Source organism: Heptranchias perlo, chromosome 13, assembly GCF_035084215.1.
Source record: "Heptranchias perlo isolate sHepPer1 chromosome 13, sHepPer1.hap1, whole genome shotgun sequence".
Classification (NCBI taxonomy): domain Eukaryota; kingdom Metazoa; phylum Chordata; class Chondrichthyes; order Hexanchiformes; family Hexanchidae; genus Heptranchias; species Heptranchias perlo.
In genome coordinates, this window is record NC_090337.1 from 29,668,063 (window position 1) to 29,692,615 (window position 24,553).

At 40.3% G+C, this 24,553-nt stretch overlaps 1 protein-coding gene across 1 annotated transcript in view; it reads left to right on the forward strand.

Annotated features, from left to right (window-relative positions):
- Positions 1 to 24,553, forward strand: part of LOC137331046 (endothelin-converting enzyme-like 1) — a 74,638-nt gene that overhangs the window by 28,357 nt on the left and 21,728 nt on the right. The window contains exons 3-12 of the mRNA XM_067994637.1: positions 3,288 to 3,398; positions 4,804 to 4,896; positions 5,000 to 5,124; positions 12,665 to 12,887; positions 12,990 to 13,088; positions 18,478 to 18,552; positions 20,520 to 20,623; positions 20,953 to 21,011; positions 22,402 to 22,453; positions 23,108 to 23,175. Of these exons, the coding sequence (XP_067850738.1) occupies positions 3,288 to 3,398; positions 4,804 to 4,896; positions 5,000 to 5,124; positions 12,665 to 12,887; positions 12,990 to 13,088; positions 18,478 to 18,552; positions 20,520 to 20,623; positions 20,953 to 21,011; positions 22,402 to 22,453; positions 23,108 to 23,175 (1,009 nt within the window). The remainder of the gene's footprint in view (positions 1 to 3,287; positions 3,399 to 4,803; positions 4,897 to 4,999; positions 5,125 to 12,664; positions 12,888 to 12,989; positions 13,089 to 18,477; positions 18,553 to 20,519; positions 20,624 to 20,952; positions 21,012 to 22,401; positions 22,454 to 23,107; positions 23,176 to 24,553) is intronic.

Genomic DNA, 24,553 nt, shown 5'->3' on the forward strand with positions numbered 1-24,553 from the left:
AGGCCAGCATTTGTTGCCCATCCCTAATTGCCCTTGAGAAGGTGGTGGTGAGCCGCCTTCTTGAACTGCTGCAGTCCGTGTGGTGAAGGTTCTCTCACAGTGCTGTTAGGAAGGGAGTTCCAGGATTTTGACCCAGCAACGATGAAGGAACGGCGATATGTTTCCAAGTCGGGATGGTGTGTGACTTGGAGGGGAACGTGCAGGTGCTGTTGTTCCCATGTACCTGCTGCCCTTGCCCTTCTAGGTGGTAGACGTCGCGGGTTTGGGAGGTGCTGTCGAAGAAGCCTTGGCGAGTTGCTGCAGTGCATCCTGTGGATGGTACACACTGTAGCCACAGTGTGCCAGTGGTGAAGGGATTGAATGTTTTAGGTGGTGGATGGGGTGCCAATCAAGCGGGCTGCTTTGTCCTGGATGGTGTCGAACTTCTTGAGTGTTGTTGGAGCTGCACTCATCCAGGCAAGTGGAGAGTATTCCATCACACTCCTGACTTGTGCCTTGTAGATGGTGGAAAGGCTTTGGGGAGTCAGGAGGTGAGTCACTCACCACAGAATACCCAGCCACTAAAGTTAAAATTGGTTTGTTCAGACTCCCACCCCAAACCACTTATATACATTGTCATAAAGCTTTTTGCAACAACCAGTTAAGAAATAGCCTATGGAATTGTGGTCTTTGCCTGCCTTTGGTGGTTCACCGTTGATGGGCAGTATTCTCCTTTTGAGCAGTGGTTTGGCTATTTGGGGGAAGGGTGCACTGAGTGAGACTCAGGCTGCTTTGTATTTCTTCCAATGCATGAGGGAAGTCAAGCATCAATTGCTTGTTTTGGGGTATGCCCCATAGGTGCTTTAGCCACATGTTTCTTGCAGAGGACTACACACTGCCACAATTTGGGGTTCCACTTTCTAATCCCATTAGTAGTGAGAGCTGTGCTAGTCTCTAAGAGTGACCCATCCATAAACTGAATCTCAAATATGTGGGTTAACCTCAGCATAGGGCTTCAAAAGGTTACAATCATTCTTAAGTAAACTATTTAAATAGAATGATGTCCACGAGCTCCACTAGGAGAATAATTTGAAAAATAAAATTGGATAATTGCAGAGTTTTGGGGGGGTGGGTGGGAACGGGGGTTAAGAAGCATAAAAGGGCCGATTTTAATTTTAGGCGCACAACGGGCAGTTGACGGGCAGATCATGCCGCCGCCCCTCGCACATTGTTACTGTTGTGCGGTCCAAGCCATTTTGAAACTCGGGCTTCATTTGCAAGCTGCTAGTGAGCTGCCGGAGCCAAACTGGACATTGTGAAGACTGAAGCCATTGCTTTCATCCCCCGCCAAAAACTCCGCACCCTTTCCATCATAAAACAGGTGCGACAAGGTTCAATTTCTACCCCATTGTCTCTTGATCAGTAAGCTTTAAGAAAGGGTTAACGCCTTGATCATTTTGACCTGGTATTTTTAAATGACCTAGTCAACATACAGGAATTAGCAGTTATAGCATCCTTGAGAGGCAGTGATCACAGAATTACATAGAATTATGCAGAAATTACAACATGGAAACAAGCCATTTGGCCCAACCAGTCCGTGTTAATGTTTATCCTCCACATGACCTAATCTTATGTGTCGGTCCTGTTCCCATATCCCTTTATTCCCCTTTCCCTCAACCACCTAGTATAATCTATTCTTAAATTTTGACATGGTCTCTGCTTAAATCACTAACTCTAATAGTGTATTCCACAGCTTCATAATCCTCTGTGTAAAAAGGCCTCTCCAGCTCTCTGTCCTAAATCTCTTGTATTTAATCTTGTATCTATGTTCCCTTGTTCTAGACCCCTCAATCACTGGAAACAGCCTATTTCTATACATCCTATCCCTTCATAATTTTTTTTAACATCTCTATCAAATCACCCTGTAATATCCTCTGTACTAATGAAAGCAGTCCCAATTTTCCAAGTCCTTCTTCATATTTGTATTTCCTTATACCAGACAGCATCCTAGTGAATCTGTGCTGTACCCTCTCTATTGCCTCAATACCCTTCCTATAGCTTGGAGCCCAAAACTGCACACAGTATTCCAAGTGTGGTTTTACTGAGGTCTTTATGTCTTTCGCAATAAGGATGTCGGGGATGGACAAGAGACCAGAATTGAAGGAACGCAGAGTTCTCAGCGGGTTGTAAGGCTGGAGGAGGTTGCAGAGATAGGGAGGGGCAAGGCCATGGACTTGAAGACAAAGTTAAGAATTTAAATATGAGGCATCAGTGGACCGGGAGCCAATGTATGTCAGCAAGTACAGGGGTGATGGGTAAACGGGACTTGGTGCGAGTTAGGATACGGGCAGCAGAGTTTTGGATGAGCTCAAGTTTATGGAGGGTAGATGATGGGAAGCCAGCCAGGAGAGCATTGGAACAGTCGAGTTTGGAGGTAACATAAGCATGGATGAGACCTCGATCATGAGTCTCTGCCCTTTTTTTCCCTGCTTTGTACCTGGGAACTGAGCATTCCCCAGGAGCAAAATAGAGAAAAATCAGCCATATTGTCTTTTTGAGCCTTAAAATTTTGTATGTTTCTATGTTTCTCTCGTTTGTGGCCTCCCTGAGTGAAACTGCCAATTAATCTAAATTATGGGCAGTTTTGTGCTGTTGTCTCACATCACTAAAAACTGGATTAAAGGTACTTTTATATTAAAAGGTGCAACCGATGGCAACCTTCCAATGTTAGCTGCACTTGTAGATATAAATAACTGACCTTTGTTGTTCGGATGACAGTGGACACCCACTTTTTGCTGTGTTTTGTCAGCTATTGTCAGATCTCTGGTTAAAAGTAAAAGCACAGAGCCTGATTCACTCAATGGCAAGCATGAGTCTCCGGCTTCTAACAGGTCTTCCTTAGAAGTGGTGGCACCAGGTAAAATGGAGGAGTGCAATGCACTGTAATTGCAGGTCTCTTGTTTGAATATCATTCCCTGAGGCGCCTTAGAAAATATAAAAGCATCTTTAGATTGCCCAGACTTATTTCACTGACACAACCATCGGTCAAAGAAGGCTTTCATCCTTTGTGTAAAAAAAAGTCTGGCTTCAAACTCAGGTGCCAGAATTGACTGTTCATTGTGCTAATCCCCGGCACACAGTATGAATCCCTCATTTTTTAATATGAATAATGTTTCTGGCCACTTTTTTCAGCTGATAACATTTAATACATTCATTCTTAAAAAAAGATGCGATTTTTGTGCAAAACATTAATGCTACGGTCATTTTATTGATATCATCCTTTAATGGCACATATTTTTATTGATCAGATTTTGATAGCATATAAAGACCTGATGGAGAAATTAATAAATCTCCTCGGAGGAGATGATGCCAAAAAGAAGACAGAAGAGATATTACAATTAGAGATGCAATTGGCAAATGTAAGTAAAACAACAAACTGGCTGTGAATTACTGTAAGGCTTTGATATAAATTATTTTAAATTTATTATTTTTTTTACTCCTAATCAGTTATAATTGCCATTCATAAGAAAAGACTAATGGAATTCGATAAAAGTAGGCTATAAATAATGTACATTGTCGAAATTCTAGGAGTGCAATAGACATTGCTGAATAGTGTTAGAGTTTAGGTTATAAAACTCTTGGGGAGATCAATATTCACTTCAGAGTCCCTGACATTACCACAGTGTGATTGAGCGCCAGTAGCTACTTTGGATCAAAATGAAATTGCCATGAACACAGAGAACCATAACAGGTTTTTTGAAAGATCAGCAAATATATGCTGGGGCCAATGAAAGGAAAATGTACAGTAGAGAAAGTGGCCATTGGTCCACAAATGTGATCACGGAATGATGAGCCAGTATATAACAGCAAAGCTAGTATAAAGATTACAGTACTGCATTTCTAATAATGTTATTTGCCAATTTGGAATGCACGACCTGAAAGGGTGGTGGAAGCAGATTCAATAGTAACTTTCAAAAGAGAATTGGATATAGACTTGAAAAGGAAAAATTTGCAAGGCTAAGGGGAAAGAGCAGGGGAGTGGAACTAAATTGGATAACTCTTTCAAAGGAGCCAGCACAGACATGATAGGCTGAATGGCCTCCTTATGTATGATTCTATAATTCTAATTTCAAGTCCATTTCATAAATTCTAAATCAGCTCACCGGCAATCTCTGAATTCAAGGTGATTTAGAGAAAGATCAATCAACAAGCAACTTGCTTGAAGAAAATTAACATAAATCATCAGAAGGATGATCGCAATAAATAATGGGAAGATTTCAGACAAAAATATTTGTCACCAGAAAATGCGTTTTGATCCAATGGTGCAATGCACCAAATGGTTATCAACACACTGTGGCAGTGTCACATCCACAAGTCCCCCAAAGATGAAAGTGCTTCCATGCAGCATATATGTTTACATTTTCCACATGAATTGCAATCATTAAAACTTCCACAAATCACAGAAGTCACAAATGAATGACAAGTGTTGGCAACACTGCCCACATACCTTGTACTTTTACTTTGATATTGTTTTCCAAACAGGGCCCAATGAAAGGAACCACATAATTGGTTGATTGAACTTGGATTGCAGAAAAGTTTATTCTGATTAGAGGGTAACCAAACAAAAGTAGTCTGACACTGTGGTCGCTGCTTTGTCAATTCCCAGCAGAGACTAATAGGGAACCAGCCAACAATAATTTGTGTTCTTGTTTTCTTTATTGTTGAAATGTGCGTAACAGGCCACTTTAAGGAAAATATCTGATGCAAAAGTGCATTTTGTGGAAATGTCTCATATAATTTATTTTCCTAAAAAAATGGCTAAAGATAACAATTTCTGAGTCGGATACTCTAAGAAGAGACATCAATACCATGTACAACAAAATCACTTTGAGAGAGTTACAGCGCATTGCACCAACTGTGAGTAGTGTCTGTTACTTATTGAACAAATTATTGTGAAGTTAATCTTCTCGCCTACAAATCAAATTGTGGATGTAAGTACCATTTTTGTTTCATTTCACAGGTTCATTGGAAGCGTTTACTGGACAGAATATTTCATGATAACCTTTCAGAGGATGAAGAAATTGTAGTGCTTGCCACTGATTACATGCAAAAAGTTTCGGAACTCATATCAAAGACTTCTCCAAGGTAAAATGTACCATGAATATAAAATGTTTTTAAATTGCTACAGAGTTATTTCATGGAACCAATTTCCTATGATCCCCTCATCTATGCTTGGTCTATAATTACTATACTATAGTTCATGTAAATGGTGTGTATAACAGGGTTAATATATAGACAAGATAGTTTGTAGGAACTGGAATACAAAATTAGCCTATTAGTGAGCACCTGATAAATATTGAGTTATATAGTTGGGTCTTCCTTCCAAATGGAGTAAGTAGCTTATTCCGCAGGGTCCTACTGAGTATTTCCTTTATACAGTGACAAAATTAAATGTTGAATAAATTATGTAAACATTATGAAATTTGGGATAATTGTTTAATATTCCACATATGAAATAAGTAGGCCACAAGCCTTCTCTACATTTTGTATATATTATGCTTAGACTCAACTAGCACGGAGAGTGTAAGAAAGCGCACTTACACTGCAGGAGTGCAGCTGACTGCAGATACATAGGTCTCCGTCCTTCTGCTGCACCCCAAAACAAGCCAGCTTTCCAGGAATTAATGGCACCATAGATTCATATGTTGGAACAAGACGACAGATTTTAGCTATATTAACTTGGGGAGTGTTAGCTCTCTGGGTCTTCATATTCAAAACAGATCCCAATGTATTTAAAGAGCCAGCTCCTGACTCCAAGTACAAAATCAGGACAGCAGCACATGGGGTTTTTTCTCAAAACAGGATGCAATGTTAATAATGGCTGGAGGAAAATCATGGGTTACAATTTTAGATTTCCCATATGCACAGCATATGGACCTCACTTCTTCTGTGATCATAGCTGATAACTACATGTACCAAAACTGTGATTTAGCTTGCTGTTTTGGTTGATTTACTATGGGTTGCATCACCTCATTGTCTTGGGCTGTTTACATTAGATCTATTAAGACAAAGAAGAAGGCATAAAACTCTTAGGACGCTAAATTGGGCCGTGTAGCGCCCGTTGTTTCGGCACTACGTGACCTCTCCAACATCCAAGATGGTGTCTTGGTTGCTCATGCACTTTTCCAGTGTGACATGTGCCAGACGCCATCTTGGTATAGGAGTTGGCGCATGCGCAGATATCGAAGAGAAAATGGATACAATCAGTGTGCAACGCTGATTTAAAGTAATAGACACCATTTTGGCACTTAATGCTCAACTCAACGCACAGTCTTAACCCCGACCATCTGAACATGTCTTAGAGGGCCTGGAGGACCCCCTCCATTGCTATTTAAAGGGACCCTGCAGGATTTACAGGTTAGTGGCTGGATTATTGCTTCTGGCTGCCGAGACATTTATAACCGTTTCTGGAGGTCTCCTATACTTGAATGCTAGGACTAGGGGATATATCCCAACATTTAGACCCAGGACGTGCAGGAGTGAAGTTAGGAAATGCTTCTGCACACAAAGGGTGGGAGAAGTTTGGAACGCTCTTCTGCAAATGGCAGTTGATGCTAGCTCAATTGTGAATTCTAAATCTGAGATTGATAGATTTCTCTGAACCAAGGATATTGAGAGATATGGGGCTAAGGCGGATATATGGAGTTAGGTCACAAGTCCACCATGATCTCATTGAATGGCAGAACAGGTTCGAGGGGCTAAATGCCACTGTCACTTGCTACCTCCTGATATGCGCTGCCTTCTCCTGCAAGAAAGCGGGACGTGTGTCTGGGTGATGTGCCTGTCATGGTTGAATGGCTGCCAGTGTGTGTGGCCTGTGAGTTGTGAGTGGGCAGCTTGCATCAGTGGTAATGTTTAAGGGTGAGAGGAAGCATCTGATTGGAAGAGTTGAGTACTGATGGAAAGAGCTTGTTGGTAGATGGGTGATGGGGGGTGTAGTGCGTGGAGCAGTGGATGCAGCTAGTGGTGTAGTTGGTAGGAGACGCCACTTGACAGTTGACATTACTCACCTTGACCACTCATGTCAAAGCATTGAACTTTTTCCCGCACTGCATCCGTGTTCATGATGCTGTGCACCTGGCATTGACTTTGTCACCCGCTGCCTCCCACTGCCTTTTAGGTATATGTCTGGAAGGCCTCTTGCCACCCCCGCGGATATAGGGTTTCCCTCCTTCTGTCCACCTCTTGCACCAAGGCCTCTAGTGCATTAGCAGAGAACTTTGGTGCACACACTCTCGCAGGCCTGGTACCAACTCAGTTCAGCAGATTGGTGAGGTCTGGCATGCAGATTGGAGGATGTCGGATTTAGTAGTGTGCAACCTTTATTCAATGTTTAAAATAACTTATCAGTTCGTAAACAAAGGGATGGGAGCTGCATCTGTGTTTTGCACATGCAATGTCTGATCTCCGTTCAGACTCCGTGCAGACAGCAGACTGTTATTTTCAGCAAATAACAGGTACCATCTACCTTTAAGAGATGTTTAAGAGACAGCCTTCCTTTAAGTGATTGGGGCCTCCCCTGCTGGTGGAAAGTGCAAATTGCATTGAATCCTCATTCAACGCTGATTCGGAACGCTGCTTGGAGGTGAGTCCTCAGGCCTGACGAAAGTCTCGTCCTGCCTGACAGGGGCGATTGTAGGCAGGGTAATAGCGGATCGTGCTACCCCCGTCCAATAATAGGTCCTATCCAATTTTGTTTTCCCCCTTAATATCTGTTAGGATACACATAGGCATATAAAGAAAACATTCTACCAGCAGTTATATATCCATTTCAAATCAATGGCTGGATTTTTTACTCAGATAAGTAATTAAAGTAAGAATTCAATTAAATTCAGGACAATAAACAATGTGTAGACATTTTCCAAAAGTTAAAAATCTAAAAGGCAAATCTTATTTCTATGCCTCACTCTCATTCCTTCAAACTTGCTATCTTTAGAATCACAGAAGGAAGTCATTCAGCCCATCACTCCTGTGTTCTTTGTTCTTTTAGTGATGATCTTAGATTTATGACCTCTAGAATGGTACATGGTGAGTTATCAGAGAGCCTGGATAGGTCTCTGACATATGTTGCTGTGGCTAAATGAAGCTGTCCTACAGTTAGCTACCTATGACAGAGGAAAAAGACAAAAGCTGCTTTTTTATTGAGTAAAGGGCCATATTAGGGCAACTGGTTCTCATTGGCAGCACTCTTGCAGGCAGCAGCAACCCTTAAGTAAACTACTGCCATGAGTCAGAAGGCCCATTTTTCTACTGAGGTATTTTCAGTGGGTGATCTTAGTGATTCCAGCAAGTTTACTTCAGGGTTGCTGCTGGCCGTGTGAGACCTGCACATTGGGAGCTGGTGGTACTAACGTGGCCTTTAACTCAATTTAAAAGCAGCACTGGACAAATCAAAAATAAATCCAGTTAAAGCATCTTGGGTACTAATGCTATCATCAGACTGTCTATCCAGACATAAAATGGGTTGGTATCAAGTCTAAGTCAACTAGCTGGAAAATACCTGTTATTCAAATAGGAATGGGCAGACTCGGAGAAACAAATAACTGCATTACAGAGCACAAAGGATTGAATGATTTATGTAAATGTTCCATGACATATTTTTCTTGGATCAGGATAGCATGCTTTCTGATGGTAGTAGCAATTGGGGTTTTGCTCAATGCATTATTTTGCTCTTCTGCTTTCCCGAAGCTGTTGACTCCTCACTAGGGATAGTCTTCCCCAGTGCTAGTTGTTATTCATGTGTGAACCTTGACAGTGATTGTTGGCAAATTTTGGATTTGAAGTACCTGTGGTGGAAGTGTGTGCACAGCTGAAGTGGCCAAGCAATCCAAAACTGCAATGACATGAATGTAGAGGCTGGTCAGAAAGAAACTCAGACCAGTTTTCGGTGGGTGAGTTTTGATGTCAGTTCCAGAAAAAAGAGGCCCGGGATATTTTAACTTCCGGGCCTCATTTAAATGCCGCCGGCCGACTTCCCATTCATTCCGGGCGATAAGCAGCATAAATTCGTGCTGCCCTGAAGCTACCCAATGAGCAGGGAAATCCACGGGATCAGCTGTCAGGGTGTCGCGCAGGGGTCCCCGCGATTAGGAGGGCGGGCAAGATCGCGGTGGGGAGGCCTAAGATTTTCTTGTGGGGCCCGGAGACTGCTCCTTTTAGCCTTAATTTCAAACTTACCTTTATGGACCTCTTCTGGCCCTGATTCACTCCCCTGCTGGGTTGGCCTAGCAAGAAAGTGACTGCCATTTCCAGCTCAGTCCTCCTAGTAAATATTGCAGTCAGGTCCCAATGACATCATATGCTGAAAAAATCCTGTTGGCTTTGCGCGTGTGTCATTGCCACCTGCTCACTGAAGCAGGTGAAAATCTTGGAGTTCAGCTCCCAGTGGCTCCATGGCAGATAAGTGACCTGAGGGATTTTAACTACCCGCCGACTGGTTTTCGCCAGGCAGGTAGGTTTAAAATCACCCTCTCAATAGTCGCTGTAAGGATTCCTGATATGAAGATCAGGGGGAAGATTTTCCTGGGTCTGTACACAGGCATGTTGGATTAGCTGGACGCAGCAAATATCAGAACATTGAGCAGGTCAGAGCACACACCAGGTGTTTACCTTCATCGGAACTGAAGACGAAAAGGCATTTTCGTGAGGTTGGAAAAACAGAGAAAAGGGGAGAGAGGAGGGAAGGGAGAGAGGGGAGACAATTAACAGATATGCCAATCACAGAGAGGGATTGAATGACCTGCAAAATGCTTAATAGAAAGCTGTTAGTTGATAGAAATGATTATGAGTGAGGTGATGGAGAAACATGAAAAGGACAAAAGAATATGCAAATAATAAGAGATAAGACATGGAAGAGACAAATAAAAAGGGCTGCATGTAGTGACACCACTATTTCTGGCCAGAATGGAGATGTTTGGTTAATTCCCCCGTCAATCACGCTGTAAGTGACTGGCATTGATTTTACCCACATTATTTGTCTGCAGCTATCCTCCGCTCACTGCATTTTGCTGGAGAAATCACGCTGCTTTTATCTGGAGAATGTTGCTGTAGCTTTAGTCATGAATTCTGTTTGCTGTAGTTCATAGAGATGCTTTAAAAATAGACTCTCTAGACTGTTTGCTGTTGTGCGCTGTTTAAATATACTCTGCTTGCTGAGTAAATAGACTTTGTTTGCTGTAAAATAGATTGTTTGCTGTGAGTCCTGCCCCAAATCTCGCCCCGCCTCCAACTCACTGGCTGACACAGTGCAACTCATTGGCTGACACAGTGGTGTCACTAGACAATCTGAACAAAAAGGCAACTAATGGGGAAATGGAGAAAAAGAGGAAATAAAGGAAGCACTGAAATTAAAACAACAAATGCTGGCTAAATGTTATGGGTCTGCCAGTCCCAAGAAAAGAAAAGACAAGTCATTACTACAGGCTCAGATCTTTCATGAGCACCGAGTTCTGACAAAGGGTCTCCACCACAAACGCTAGACGACCTCCCCCGGCCCCACCCTGCCCCGCCCCGCCCCGCCCTAGGCATTGATAGACTCATCCACATCACAAACACCTTCTAGTATAAAGATGACTGATATAGCTAAAGTCAATGTTCAGATCAGAGAGTTGCAGAATGCTCAGGAGAAAGATAAAATACAGTTCCTGAAACTTGCATTCAGCCTGGTCAGAACAGTGTAGGAGACTAAAGGCAGAGATATCAGAGTGGGGATGGAAGGGGGAGTTAAAATGGCAAGCCACAGGGAGATCCAGGTCTCACTTGTGGACAGAGTGGAGGTGTTCAGCAAACATGTCACCCAACCTGCGCTTGGTCTGTCCAATGTACAGGACACTGCACCATAAGTAAAGAAAATAGTACATTAGACCAGAGGAAGTACATGTAAATTGCTATGTCAAATGGTAGGAGGGTTCTGGAGAGTGCCGTGGAAGTAGGTAAATGGATAGGTGTTCATCCCCTGTGGTTGCACTGGAAGGTGCTGGGCAAGAACAACTGGAAGTAGGGATTGTGGACGAGTGAACATGGGTATCACTAAGGGAATAGTCCCTCTGGGAAATGGGGTGGGGGGTGGATAATGTGTTCAGTGGTCGGATTTTCATACGTCAATATAATGTGGACCTGTGACTCATACTAGTTGTCTCATGTATTTCCAGCGTAAATTTATATAGCTGAATATCCCCGAGGACCTTTTTTTGATTCATTTCATTAGTTCTTTGTATGACCACTATTTCAGGTTATCCCTGCCCAAAGAAAACCGATGGGGATCCATGTCAGCCATATGTGCTTTTGGCATTATGCCCATTAGAGTCAGTGCTCAAAACTGCAAACCTGCTTTCAGAATCAGAGGCATAAGAAAAAAGCTACGAAGAAGAGGGAGAACAAGTGAACAAAATACATTTAAAAAAGGATGAAGCCTTGGACACTGTTGTAAATTTAATAGAGTCAACTCATAAAAATGATAATGTTTATTTACAAAAGCCTGGTATTTTGGCAGGCATGCAGTGTTTATTATTCAGGCCTACAATGAAGCGTTATATTTGTTTTTCACTCTCCATGACAGGCCATCAATGATAATTCCAAGTGTTTACACTCTAACAGAGCCTCTGAATACTCAAGTGGCTTTAAACCTATTACAAATTCAGTCTGAATTGATTCTATCATTGCGCCCTTAATACAGAGATTAACTCACATTTTGACCCATTTTAACTCTTTAATTTCCAATAGAGTATTTGCTTCTAAAGGTGGAGATGGTTTGTCTTAATGGTTCAGTTCATTTCAATAATATGTTGGACTAATTGCTGAATCTGTTATCTGGACAAAAAGACGAACCAGTAGAACATGTTCAGACGTGAATATGAATTGATTTCAAAATAAATAATTTTGGCCGCATGCTTATTCTCTGAAAGCGACTGAACAAGGTAAGCATCAAAATAAAAGCTCTGATTGAAAGAGTCAGGGAATGTAATTAGTGAGTTTTCTTTTTTATTTCACACTGATTTTCTCTTCTACTCTCCTCTGCTAGAGGCATGGACTCCTTGCTGGGAGATGGTTCTATGGTGCCAGGGTACTCTCCGGCACATTAACCAAAGGACCATTGGTGAACCTTGACGGTGACTATTGGCAGGCTATTCTACTGCAACCGATTCTACAGGAGTGGGAACCCTGAGCCAATTTTTTCCTCCCTAACCCAAAGGCATTGAGGCTAATTGTAGTACCCCTACCACCACCCTGATTGACTTCAGCTAACTCAAGTAGACCAGAGATCAAACCTGGGTCTTCATCATCTGTATGGCTCAGCTACTTACTGGATAAACTCACTGCCGTTGTGGAGCTTTGCTGACATGTCAGGAGAGCTGTAGTTATTGTTAACACCAAAACTATAAACTCATTGTATTGGAAAAAATTGTAATGACTTGTTTCCCACTGAAAAGGGTGGAGCTGGCACTAAATTTCTAGATTTTTCACCTGTGCATAGTTCTGAATAGACAATTGTGGTAATCCGATGAAAATATTGATAAAACAGAAGTAAACATTCATAACTTATTAATAGTGTAATTATGAATAGTCTGTAGAATGCATTCATTGATATACAGCATTGATATACATGGTCATACTTTTGCATTTTCAGAGTACTTCATAATTACATGATTTGGCGCATAGTAGTTGCTCTGAGTGAACATCTTTCCACACCATTCAGAGATGCAATTCATGAGTTCTCTAAAGAATTAGATGGCACAGAGAAACAGATTGATTTGGGTAAAATGTGCTTAAACCAAGCCAATAAACAGTTCGGGATGGCTCTGGGAGCTCTTTTTGTTGAAGAATACTTTTCATCTTCCAGCAAAATAAAAGTAAGTTTACCATTAAGATTCTGATAGCAGATTAATATTTTTGAATTATCATGCAAATAAGCTATCAGCTTGTAGAACTATAATTATTTGTATTCTGATAAGGTACAACAACTAGTTGAAGACATTAAGCATGCATTTGATCGTCGACTAGATGAATTAAATTGGATGGATGAAGAGACAAAAGAAGCAGCAAGAGCAAAGGTCTGTAGCAGTAATCCTACTGAAATATCATTAAGCAGCACTAAATAATATTGGGTTTTCATATCGGATTTTGCATCATGTAATTAGCTTTGACATGAAACACAGTCTAAGATCAATGATAATACATCAGTCCTAGTCCCCTTCTATAATTAGATTACAACTGTACATTGTCAGTTTGACTTATTTGCATGTGAAAAAGAAAGGACCTGCATTGTACAATACCTTATCATGTCTCTTAGAAATGTCCCAAAGTGTTTCACTTTGAATGAATTACATTCTGCAGTTACTATTGTTACATAGATAAACCCTCTCTGACAATGCTCAGTGGTGCATAGTAGAGTTCAGTGCTAGTTCTAAGGTTGATGGGATCAGTCTGAACTACAAAAATAAAAAAATATCAAAATTCAAATATTGACCGAATATTGAGCTTGAAATAGGATTTTTAGTAAGTGGCACAATTTTAAAATAAACTTTAAAGCTCAAAAATATATTTCTGAGGCAATACATCTTTGAAACTTAGTGAATACTCTTCGCTTACAATCAAAAATTGAATTTAGATAGCTAGAGCTATTTTCCACAATGAGGTGAATGACCAGTTAATCTGTTGTTGGTGATGTTGGTTGAAGAAGGAATGTTGGCAAGGACACTTTGAGAGCTGCCCGCTCTTTTTTGAAATGTGTGATGGGATCTTTAACTCCTGTCTGAGCCAACGGAACAAGCACTTGGTTTAATATCTCATCTGAATGTGAAAGAAAAGGGTCACCTTGCCCAAACCTGACATTTGGACTATAGCCCAGTCACTGCGGAATCTGAAGCAAAAAATACAAATTCTGCAGTATTTATAATTTGTCTTATCAAATTCATTGAGTGCAGAATGGCACAATGGGCCGGAAATTGCTGTTTGCAGCAAACGACTCACGCTCACCACTCCTTACATACTAACTTACCCATATCGTATTCGCGGTCTTTACTGCAGGAACTTCCTCCAATGGGAACCTGAAAACAATCCACTGTTAACTCCCGCAAACCTTGGTCCTATGTAGGCGACGAGAGGAGCTCTCTCTCCCCTCAACCAATCAGATTGCAGCATCCTTGACAAGCCGCAAAGAGTCAAAACCATGAAGTGCAAGCTACAACAGTAAAATCAATTGTAAAAACAGTTAGAGAAAGCGAAATAAAGAGAGGGTAAGAAATATCAAATTAAAAGAAAGAGATAAAAGAGACAGAAAGAAAAAGTAAAAAAGTAAAACATTTTACATTTTGTTTAAATGTCCAATTACTATAAAAATCACAATGAATGAGACTCCACATTTTTCAAATTTAATTTACAGTGCCAGAGAGGTTATTTGGCAGTCATTAATACTTACCACGCTGTTAAAACTCAGCTTAGATCTAAAAAAGTCAGCGTACCTGTTTTGTGGCGAGGGTATAATTTCAAAGTTTGCAGATGACACGAAACTCAGAAGTGCAGAAAGCAATGTGGACGATAGTAACAAATGAAGACAAATGTAGGTCCCTTACAGTCAGAAATGGGGGAAATTATAATGGGGAACAAAGAAATGGCAGAACAATTAAACACATACTTTGGTTCTGTCTTCACAAAGGAGGCCCCAAATAACCTCCCGGAAATGTTAGGGAACCGAGGGTCTAGTGAGAGGGAGGAACTGAAGGAAACCAATATTGTAAAAAAAAAATAGTGCTAGGGAAATTAATGGGGCTAAAAGCTGATAAATCCCCAGGGCCTGATAATCTACATCCCAGAGTACTAAAGGAAGTGGCCCTGGAAATAGTGGATGCATTGGTGGTCATCTTCCAAAATTCTATAGACTCTGGAACAGTTCCTACAGATTGGAGGGTGGCAAATGTAACCCCACTATTTATAAAAGGAGGGAGAGAAAAAACAGGAAATTACAAACCAGTTAGCCTAACATCAGTAGTGGGGAAAATGCTAGAGTCTGTTATAAAGGATGTGATAACAGAACACTTGGAAAGCATTAACGGGATTGGACAAAGTCAGCATGGGTTTATGAAAGGACAAGAGCAGCAGGCACATGGGAACAACACCACCTGCACGTTCCCCTCCAAGTCACACACCATCCCGACTTGGAAATATATCGCCGTTCCTTCATTGTCGCTGGGTCAAAATCCTGGAACTCCCTTCCTAACAGCACTGTGGGAGAACCGTCACCACACGGACTGCAGCGGGTCAAGAAGGCGGCTCACCACCACCTTCTCGAGGGCAATTAGGGATGGGCAATAAATGCCGGCCTCGCCAGCGACGCCCACATCCCATGAACGAATAAAAAAAAATCATGCTTAGCAAATCTATTGGAGTTTTTTGAGGATGTAACTAGTAGAATAGATAGGGGAGAATCAGTGGATGTGGTGTATTTGGATTTTCAGAAGGCTTTTGATAAGGTCTCACACAAGAGGTTAGTGTGCAAAATTAAAGCACATGGGATGGGGGCAATATACTGGCATGGATTGAGAATTGGTTGACAGACAGGAAACAGAGAGTCGGAATAAACGGGTCTTTTTCCGGGTGGCAGGGAATGACTAGTGGGGTACCACAGGGATCAGTGCTTGGGCGTCAGCTATTCACAATATATATCAATGATTTGGATGAGGGAACAGAATGTAACTTTCCAAGTTTGCAGACGACACAAAGCTGGGGTGGAATGTGAGCTGTGAGGAGGATGCAAAGAGGCTCCAATGTGATTTAGACAAGTTGGGTGAGTGGGCAAGAACATGGCAGATGCATATAATGTGAATAAATGTGAGGTTATCCACTTTGGTTGTAAAAACAGAAAGACAGATTATTATCTGAATGGTGATAGATTGGGAAAAGGGGAGGTGCAACGAGACCTGGATGTCCTTGTACACCAGTCACTGAAAGCGAGCATTCATGTGCAGCAAGCAGTTAGGAAGGTGAATGGTATGTTGGCATTCATTGCAAGAGGATTTGAGTACAGGAGCAGGGATGTCTTCCTGCAGTTGTACAGGGCCTTGGTGAGACCACATCTGGAGTATTGTGTGCAGCTTTGGACTCCTTTTCTGAGGAAGGATGTCCATGCCATGGAGGGAGTGCAACGAAGGTTTACCAGACTGATTCCTGGGATGGCAGGACTGACGTATGAGGAGAGATTGGGTCGACTTGGCCTATATTCACTAGAGTTTAGAAGAATGAGAGGTGATCTCATCGAATCAGATAAAATTTTAACAGGACATGACAGACTAGATGCAGGGAGGATGTTCCCGATGGCTGGGGAGTCCAGAACCAGGGGTCACTGTCTCAGGATACGGGGTATGCCATTTAGAACCGAGAAGAGGAGAAATTTCTTCACTCAGAGGGTGGTGAACCTGTGGAATTCTGTACGACAGAAGGCAGTGGAGGCCAAGTCATTAGATGTATTCAAGAAGGAGATAGATATATTTCTTAATGCTAAAGGGATCAACGGATATGGGGAAAAAGCGGGAACAGGGTACTGAGTTAGACGATCAGCCATGATCATTTTGAATGGCGGAGCAGGCCTGAAGAGCCGAATGGCCTACTCTTGCTCCTATTTTCTATGTTTCTATGTTTCAGGAGGACTGGTGAAATGGGCAGACACATGCAGATAAAATTTAACGCAGAGAAGTATGAAGTGATAGATTTTGGTAGGAAGAATGAGGAGAGGCAATATAAACTATATGGTACAATTTTAAAGGGAGCGCAGGAACAGAGACCTGGGGATGTATGTACATAAATCTTTGAAGATGGCAGGACAAGTTGAGAAAACTATTAAAAAAGCATATGGAATCCTGGGCTTTATTAATTGCAGCATAGAGTACAAAAGCAAGGAAGTTATGCTAAACCTTTATTAAAGACTGGTTAGGTTGCAGCTAGAGTAGCGTGTTCAATTCTGGGCACCACACTTTAGGAAAGATGTCATGACCTTAGAGAAGGTGCAGAGAAGATTTACCAGAATGGTACCAGGGACGAGGGACTTCAGTTATGTGAAGACACTGGAGAAGCTAGGGTTGTTCTCCTTAAAACAGAGAAGGTTAAGGGGAGATTTGACAGAGGTGTTCAAAATCATGAACAACTTTGATAGAGTAAATAAGGAGAAACTGTTTCCTGTGTCAGGAGGGTCGGTAAACAGAGGACACAGATTTAAGGTGATTGGCAAAAGGGCCAGAGGTGACATGAGGAAACATTTTTTTTATGCAGCGAATTGTAATCATCTGGAATACACTGCCTGAAAGGGTGGTGGAAGCAGATTCAATAGTCACTTCCAAAAGGTAATTGGATAAATACTTTAAGGGAAAAAATTTACAGGGTTATGGGGAAAGAGTAGAGGAATGGGACTAATTGGATAGCTCTTTCAAAGAGCCGGAACAGGCACAATGGGCCCAATGGCCTCCACCTGCGCTGTACCTACTATGGTATTATGATTAGTTCATTTCTAGCTGGGCAGGAGAGCAAGTTGACGCTGGTCCATTGATTTCAGCCAGCGAGGTTCCTTTAACACGAAGCTTTCAGATCACCGGCAAACCAGGAAGAGCAAGTTCCAGATTTCCACGTTTAACTGTGCTTGTGCGGTTGCCAGAACTTGCTTTTCGATTTCGCCTTTAATAATGGTGAGCGCTGTTAGGCTCACCATTATTTTAAAAGCAATTTCCAGCCCATTGTGTAAAGTAGACCTGATGAGAAGTTTGATTTCAATTGCAACAATGCAAAAAATGTTATAAATAGTCTCAGTTTGAAATGCAATAATGGCAAGTAGCAAATTTTAATTGTCCACTTTAAAACGAGAAAATGTATTTGGGAAATTACGTCTCAATAGCCAAGCAACAGTGCTTATAATCCATTATCTGTTCTAATTTATTGTCATCCAGAGTTTGCAAACTGTTCATGTTTCTCATCCATCTCACTATTATCCTCTGTCACTATTTCTAACACATAATATATGGCAACACAGCCTGCAGTGTGTTGATTTTGATGTAACAGATTGTCTGCAGTGTTCCATATGGTGTAATGTACATTTTGCAATGTGTTACATGTAGGACAGTGCACAGTCTGCATTGCGTTCCACGTGGCATAAAGCACGTTTGCAGTATGTTACACGGCAACAGCACATCAAAAACTGAGAGGTTGAAGCTCAAGCAATTTATCAATGCTACCTGAACTCCATCATATGTTTATACGTTAGAATATGCTTCAGAGCATGCTATTCTGAATAGTAAATGCCACCATGGTTAATAAGATAGTCAGCAATTGATTGGGAGGCTTTTGTAATCAAGTCATGTGATTTAATTGAAGTACTATTGGGATTTCTTTCCCTGCTTGATATAGGGAAATTGCATTGCCTCTGAATATTAGAATTAAATGTATTTTTATTGTTTGCAGCTCCAGTATATGATGGTCATGATTGGCTATCCAGATTTTCTACTAATTACTAATGCTGTTGATAATGAATATGGTGTAAGTATTGAACATTTCTGTTTAAGCTTTTACAAGAAAAATTACTATCATTTGAACCCTGATGTATTGTAGCTGGTTTAATTGCATTATCAGATTGCCATATTATACTAGTTTGGGGATGGTTGCACTGGTTAAAGATAAACAACAGATGATGCAATATTAACACTCTGAAGAGGGCTTAGCAGACCAGCAATATCCACTGCATATCCGGTAGAAGATTGTTCCATATTTGACCTCAATGACATGCACAAGGTTTGAGACCAAGAGGATTAAAAGATAAGCAGGCAGGTACAATATGTAGCACCATTTTGCCCCATTTGTATGAGAAAGAAAATAATGCTAGAGGATGTTCCCCCAGGAACTAAAAATTAATAATAATTAGACAATACAATATGGACTTACTTCATGTTGGGTGCCTGATTTAATCTTTGAAAATTAGTACAGGGAGACTGGGAGTATAAGCAGGTGCAGGATATTCCTAGAGATGGAGAAAGTCCCTTCCCTTCCCCCTCAAAAAGCAAACAAAATAAAACTTTGAGAATGTCGGAATCTTCTGCATCTAACAGGCACTCTTAATGCAAGGATAGGATCATGCTGCTTGTAGATTTGTTGCGCATTACGCCCTGTCCAAAGATATGGAACAGTCCAAACAACAACAACCAGGGCCAAGATCTATTGGGAGTCATGGAAAAACCTGGAAGCAGTAAGCTTCCTTTGATAACATCAGGTGTAGGCAAACTTCTAGAATCCATAATTTGAGATAAAATTATTAAGGATACAGAAATGGGTTAATCAAGAACAGCCAACATTGATTTGTTAAAGGTAAGTCATGTTTGACAAATTTAATTGATTTTTTTGAAGAAGTATTCAACTGGATAGACAAAGAGAACAAAGCACATGGATTTTCAGAAGGCATTGAATAAGTTGTCTCATGAGACTTGTTCGAAAAATTCAGGCATATGGTATAAGAGCAAATGTGGCAATGTGGATAGAAAGTTGATAGACAGACAGGAAACAAAGAGGAAGATGGGAGTTGATCAGACTGGAGAAGGGTTGGGTGTACTTTTATTCTTGGTATATATAGATGATTTGGATTTGAATATAGGAAACATAATCTGAAAAGTTGCTGAAGACTCAAGAGTAGAAGGTTTTGCAAACAGTGTAAAAAAACTTCAGGAAGATATATTAAGGTTAGCGGAATGGGCAGACAAAAGGCAGGTAATTTAATGTGTAAAAGTGCAAGATAAAACACTTTTGGAGAAAAACCAAGGAATGGGAGTATACAATTAATGGAAAGATGCTGAACAGTGTGGGTGAACAGAGAGGCCCAGGGTTCAAATACATTGGGGGTGAAATTCAACTTTGGTGGGGATGCAAAACAGATGCTAGCCCACCCATGTTCCTCTCCATTGACTTCAGTATGGTTCCCATTTCCTAATGTTCACTGGGAGTAGTTAATGATTACAGTTTAGGACAGGTTGCCCACAGAATATGATATGATGAACATCTGGATGTATAATTCTTGAATCATCACCTGGGATAATACTTTTTTTCTGAGGTGGAAAACTTTATTTTGAAAATACTGTAGCAGTTTCAAAGGAGAGACTGTGTTAGCAAACAATAACTATGTAGGTCCAAGCTTTTATTAATAGCAATAGTATTATCTATTGTGATGACTGTGAGTTCATCACAATTGATCCAATAAAACTATTTTTGAAGAGATTAACAGTGCAATCTACATATTGAAGCTTCTTATACAAATTACTCTGTTTAAGCATTTCAGAGAATATTGAAAAGATCACAGTAATTTGCAAATCTCCCATTATATTGTATGCTGACAATAAGGGAGTTGTTGGCATCAAGAATTTCTGACTTGCTGGAGAGTAAAAAGTGGCCTTTTGTAAACAAAATATAACATTTCATCCCTTATGCAATTACATTTCTTAAGTTTTCTTCTTCTGTTATAGTTCGAAGTGAATGAAAAGACATATTTTAAAAATGTGCTTAACAGCATAATGTACAATATCAAACTCTCAGTAAAGAAAATACGGCAACAAGTGGATAAGACAGCGTGAGTATTTTGCTGTTTTACTTTTTGCAACAAACCCTACATTATAAAAAACACAATATTGGTAATGTGGTGGTGCTATACATTACAGCAGCAACCTACAGTGCCCTCAAGTGTAGAGATACTGATATATGAATCCTACCAATCTTAGCTGTGTTATTGTAGGGAAGCACTGAATGCAAATCGGATGCTTCACTCAGGTTCCTGAGTTGTACATATTTAACAAATGTAAAATGCTGCTTTGTATTCATTGTTGAAAATGATAATGTCACTGAAATAATTTTGTGCAGAACTGTGATAAAATTTGTAATCCAAAATATCTTTGTTTACAGATGGCTACTTCCTCCTCAAACGCTAAATGCTTATTACTTGTCTACACAAAATCAAATGGGTGGGTAAATAAAGATCAATATTTCATTGTACTGATTACGAGTAAAGCCTCCTTTTCTACTACGATTCATAGTTGTGCTGCACATGTATTTGTATTGCTTCAGGATATAGACTATTTAATTATTGTTGCCTTTTTTTAGATGTGAAATCCTAGTTATATCTTCCTGAGACCAAACTTCTCATTAGCTAAAACCGTTCACATGCAGCAATTATTAAGGAACAGTTCCTCCACACAACATGAAGCAATTACCTCACACCACATTTAAAAGGGCATTGTTCCCTCTTGGGGTGTTTTATTGATATAAATTAGAAAAATTAGACACCCCACTCAGTATTTCCCACACCCTGACATTTCCCTGAATCCCCACAGCTTTGAGCTTAATTATGAACTTTTGTATGAAATTTTTATCAAATGCCTTAAAGTCGAAGTACACACATCATAGGGTTTACCACAGTCAACCAGGGTTGTCACTTCCTCAAAGAAATTAAGGAGATTGGTCAGGCTTGATGTTCCCTATCTAAAGCTGTGTTGTAAACAATTTTACAACACCAAGTTATAGTCCAGCAATTTTATTTTAAATTCACAAGCTTTCGGAGATTTTCTCCTTCCTCAGGCAAATGTTTCAAGATCTCCTTGAAGCCTGAATTTAAAATAAAATTGCTGGACTATAACTTGGTGTTGTAAAATTGTTTACAATTGTCAACCCCAGTCCATCACCGGCATCTCCACATCATTAAAGCTGTGTTGACTGCTGTTTACTCGGTTGTTGTACAGATAATCCTTAAATTTACTTCTGTTAATATATCAACATTTACAAATAACAAATTGCATTTTTTGCTGCCATGCATTTCTGTGGAATCGTGTTCTGTTATGAATACAATAATGAGTGTTGTGTTTGTTAATTTTAAGGATTTATTATCTGTTTCCTATTTTCACCATTATAAAGGCTTCCTCTGGGACTATTTATAACTGGACTCTAGCCAATGCAAACATTCCCTCAATGTCATGGTCCTAAATTGTCATTATTGTTAGAAATATTAAACAGCTTTTTTTCTGATCAATTAATCTTTGTACTGCAATGATTCCATGTTCCCAGCAGCGAATCCATAGAGCAACGATGTCATAACCCCAATTCTCTGACCTACACACCCTTCAAGCAGGGCTGCCTGTTGGAAGCACAATTTACCCTTATGAGTACACCAACAAACGTGTAAAAAATGTGGAAATCAATTTACACCCTAATGAGGGTTCAATTTTTATCATTTCTAACATTTAAATTTGCCTTTCTAGTGATTAAGATATAAATTAACAAGAACCAGAGTTGTCAAGAAGCAAAAATGTTGTTGCAGTAAAAAAATACGTTTGGTATGTTTTGTTTTCACCTCCTCAGTATTTCCAGCTGGGATCCTGCAGCCTCCACTTTATGATCCTGAATTTCCTCAGTAAGTATTCCAAATTAGTCACATATGCAGAAATGTATCCCTGAGGTTATTATAAATGTATCCCTGAGGATATTATTAAACTAGAAAGAGTGCAGAAAAGATTTACTAGGATGCTACCGGGACTTGATGGTTTGACTTATAGGGAGAGGTTGGATAGACTGAGACTTTTTTCCCTGGAGAGTAGGAGGTTTAGGGGTGATCTTATAGAAGTCTATAAAATAATGAGGGGCATAGATAAGGTAGATAGTCAAAATCTTTTCCCAAAGGTGGGGGAGTCTATAACGAGGGGACATAGATTTAAGGTGAGAGGGGAGAGATACAAAAGGGTCCAGAGGGGCAATTTTTTCACTCAAAGGGTGGTGAGTTTCTGGAACGAGCTGCCAGAGGCAGTAGTAGAGGCGGGTACAATTTTGTCTTTTAAAAAGCATTTGGACAGTTACATGGGTAAGATGGGTATAGAGGGATATGGGCCAAGTGCAGGCAATTGGGACTAGCTTAGTGGTTTAAACTGGGTGACATGGACATGTTGGGCCGAAGGGCCTGTTTCCATGTTGTAAACTTCTATGATTCTATATCCTAGATGAACATACAATAATCTTCTTAACCATGTAAACTATTTTTTAAACTGCCTAATGTCAAAATATCTGTTGACAGGTCCCTGAACTATGGAGGTATTGGAACTATTATAGGACATGAGTTGACACATGGTTATGATGACTGGGGTATGTTTTAGTCTCAGACAACATCTTATACTTTCTGTTTTAATGAGCAATAAAACTGGATTAAGTATTTCCATTTCCGTTGTAATATAGTGGGCAGCAATTACAGCAGCACTCTGTCATTAAATCCTTCACTGCAATCAGTGAGTCTGGTGGATGAACAAGGTTAGCGTGAATGTATTCGTGACTGCAGATGAAACCCTGGGGATGTATAATGAGAGAAAATGTTACATGCATACAGAAAACATTAACGGTGAATAAAAATTATAATTAGCATTGCTTGAAAAAGTACATGAATATATCATGATGGCCCGAAACTTGCACTGAGTGGCGAACGAATGTCGCCCACCGCTCGTTAGTTATAAAATCACCCATAAACTATTCGCGGGCTTTAGTGCGGGAACTTACTGTAATGGTGAGCTGCAAAAAAAGTGCGGCGTCCTCTCCCGGGCTTCTTTGAACTGTGAGAACGGGGACAGGATCGTTCTGTCCCCTCAACCAATCAGCCTAAAGCCCCCATAACAGAGTCAGAACTAGGAAATGATAGCCACAACAGTAAATACAATGTAAAATCAGTTAGAGAAAACGAAATAAGGAGAGGGTAAGAAATATCGAATTAAAAGACAGATAAAAGAGAAAGAAAAATAATTTTTAAAAAACATTTTGTCTTATAAATGTCCAACCACAATTAAAATCAGAAGTAATGAGATCCCACATTTTTAAAAGTTAATTTTCAGTGCCCGAGAGGTTGTTTGGCCGTTAAAAGTTAGTTTAGACCTAAAAACCCACCATATCTTTTTGATGGAGAAATTAATTGGACAGGAGAGTAAGTTCAGGCTGCTCCATTCATTCAGCCGGTGAACTGTCCTTCCCACACAGCTTTCAAACGAGCAGGGCAAATGGTAGAGCAATTTCCGGATTTCTGCATTTGACTGCGCGTGTGCGTTCACAGGAACTTGCTCTTCCATTTGCCCTGAAATAACGCTGAGCCATGTTAGCATCGCCATTATTTTATGAGCAATTTCCAGGCCATTATAATGTGGTATTTCAGTTAAAACATAAATTTTCAGCATGTAAAATCTTCCCTTATAATTAGTGGGACTTTAAGGTGACAAAGGGTGTCTGGAGTTAATAGTCTGCTAAATTTGCGAGTAACCTTTATCATTCATTTAGCTGCATCATTTACATACAGAATGTAATGCTTTTGTTAATTCTATCTGACTTACAATTTTTACATCATCTAAATTGTGCATATCATTATCCATTTAAAGTTACAAGGTTACAGCAATAAATTTTAGTTCTCCACCTCTAAGATGAAGGCTTTATAGAATCATATATTATTCATTTAATATCATCTCATGACAGTAGAAAATAACTGGTG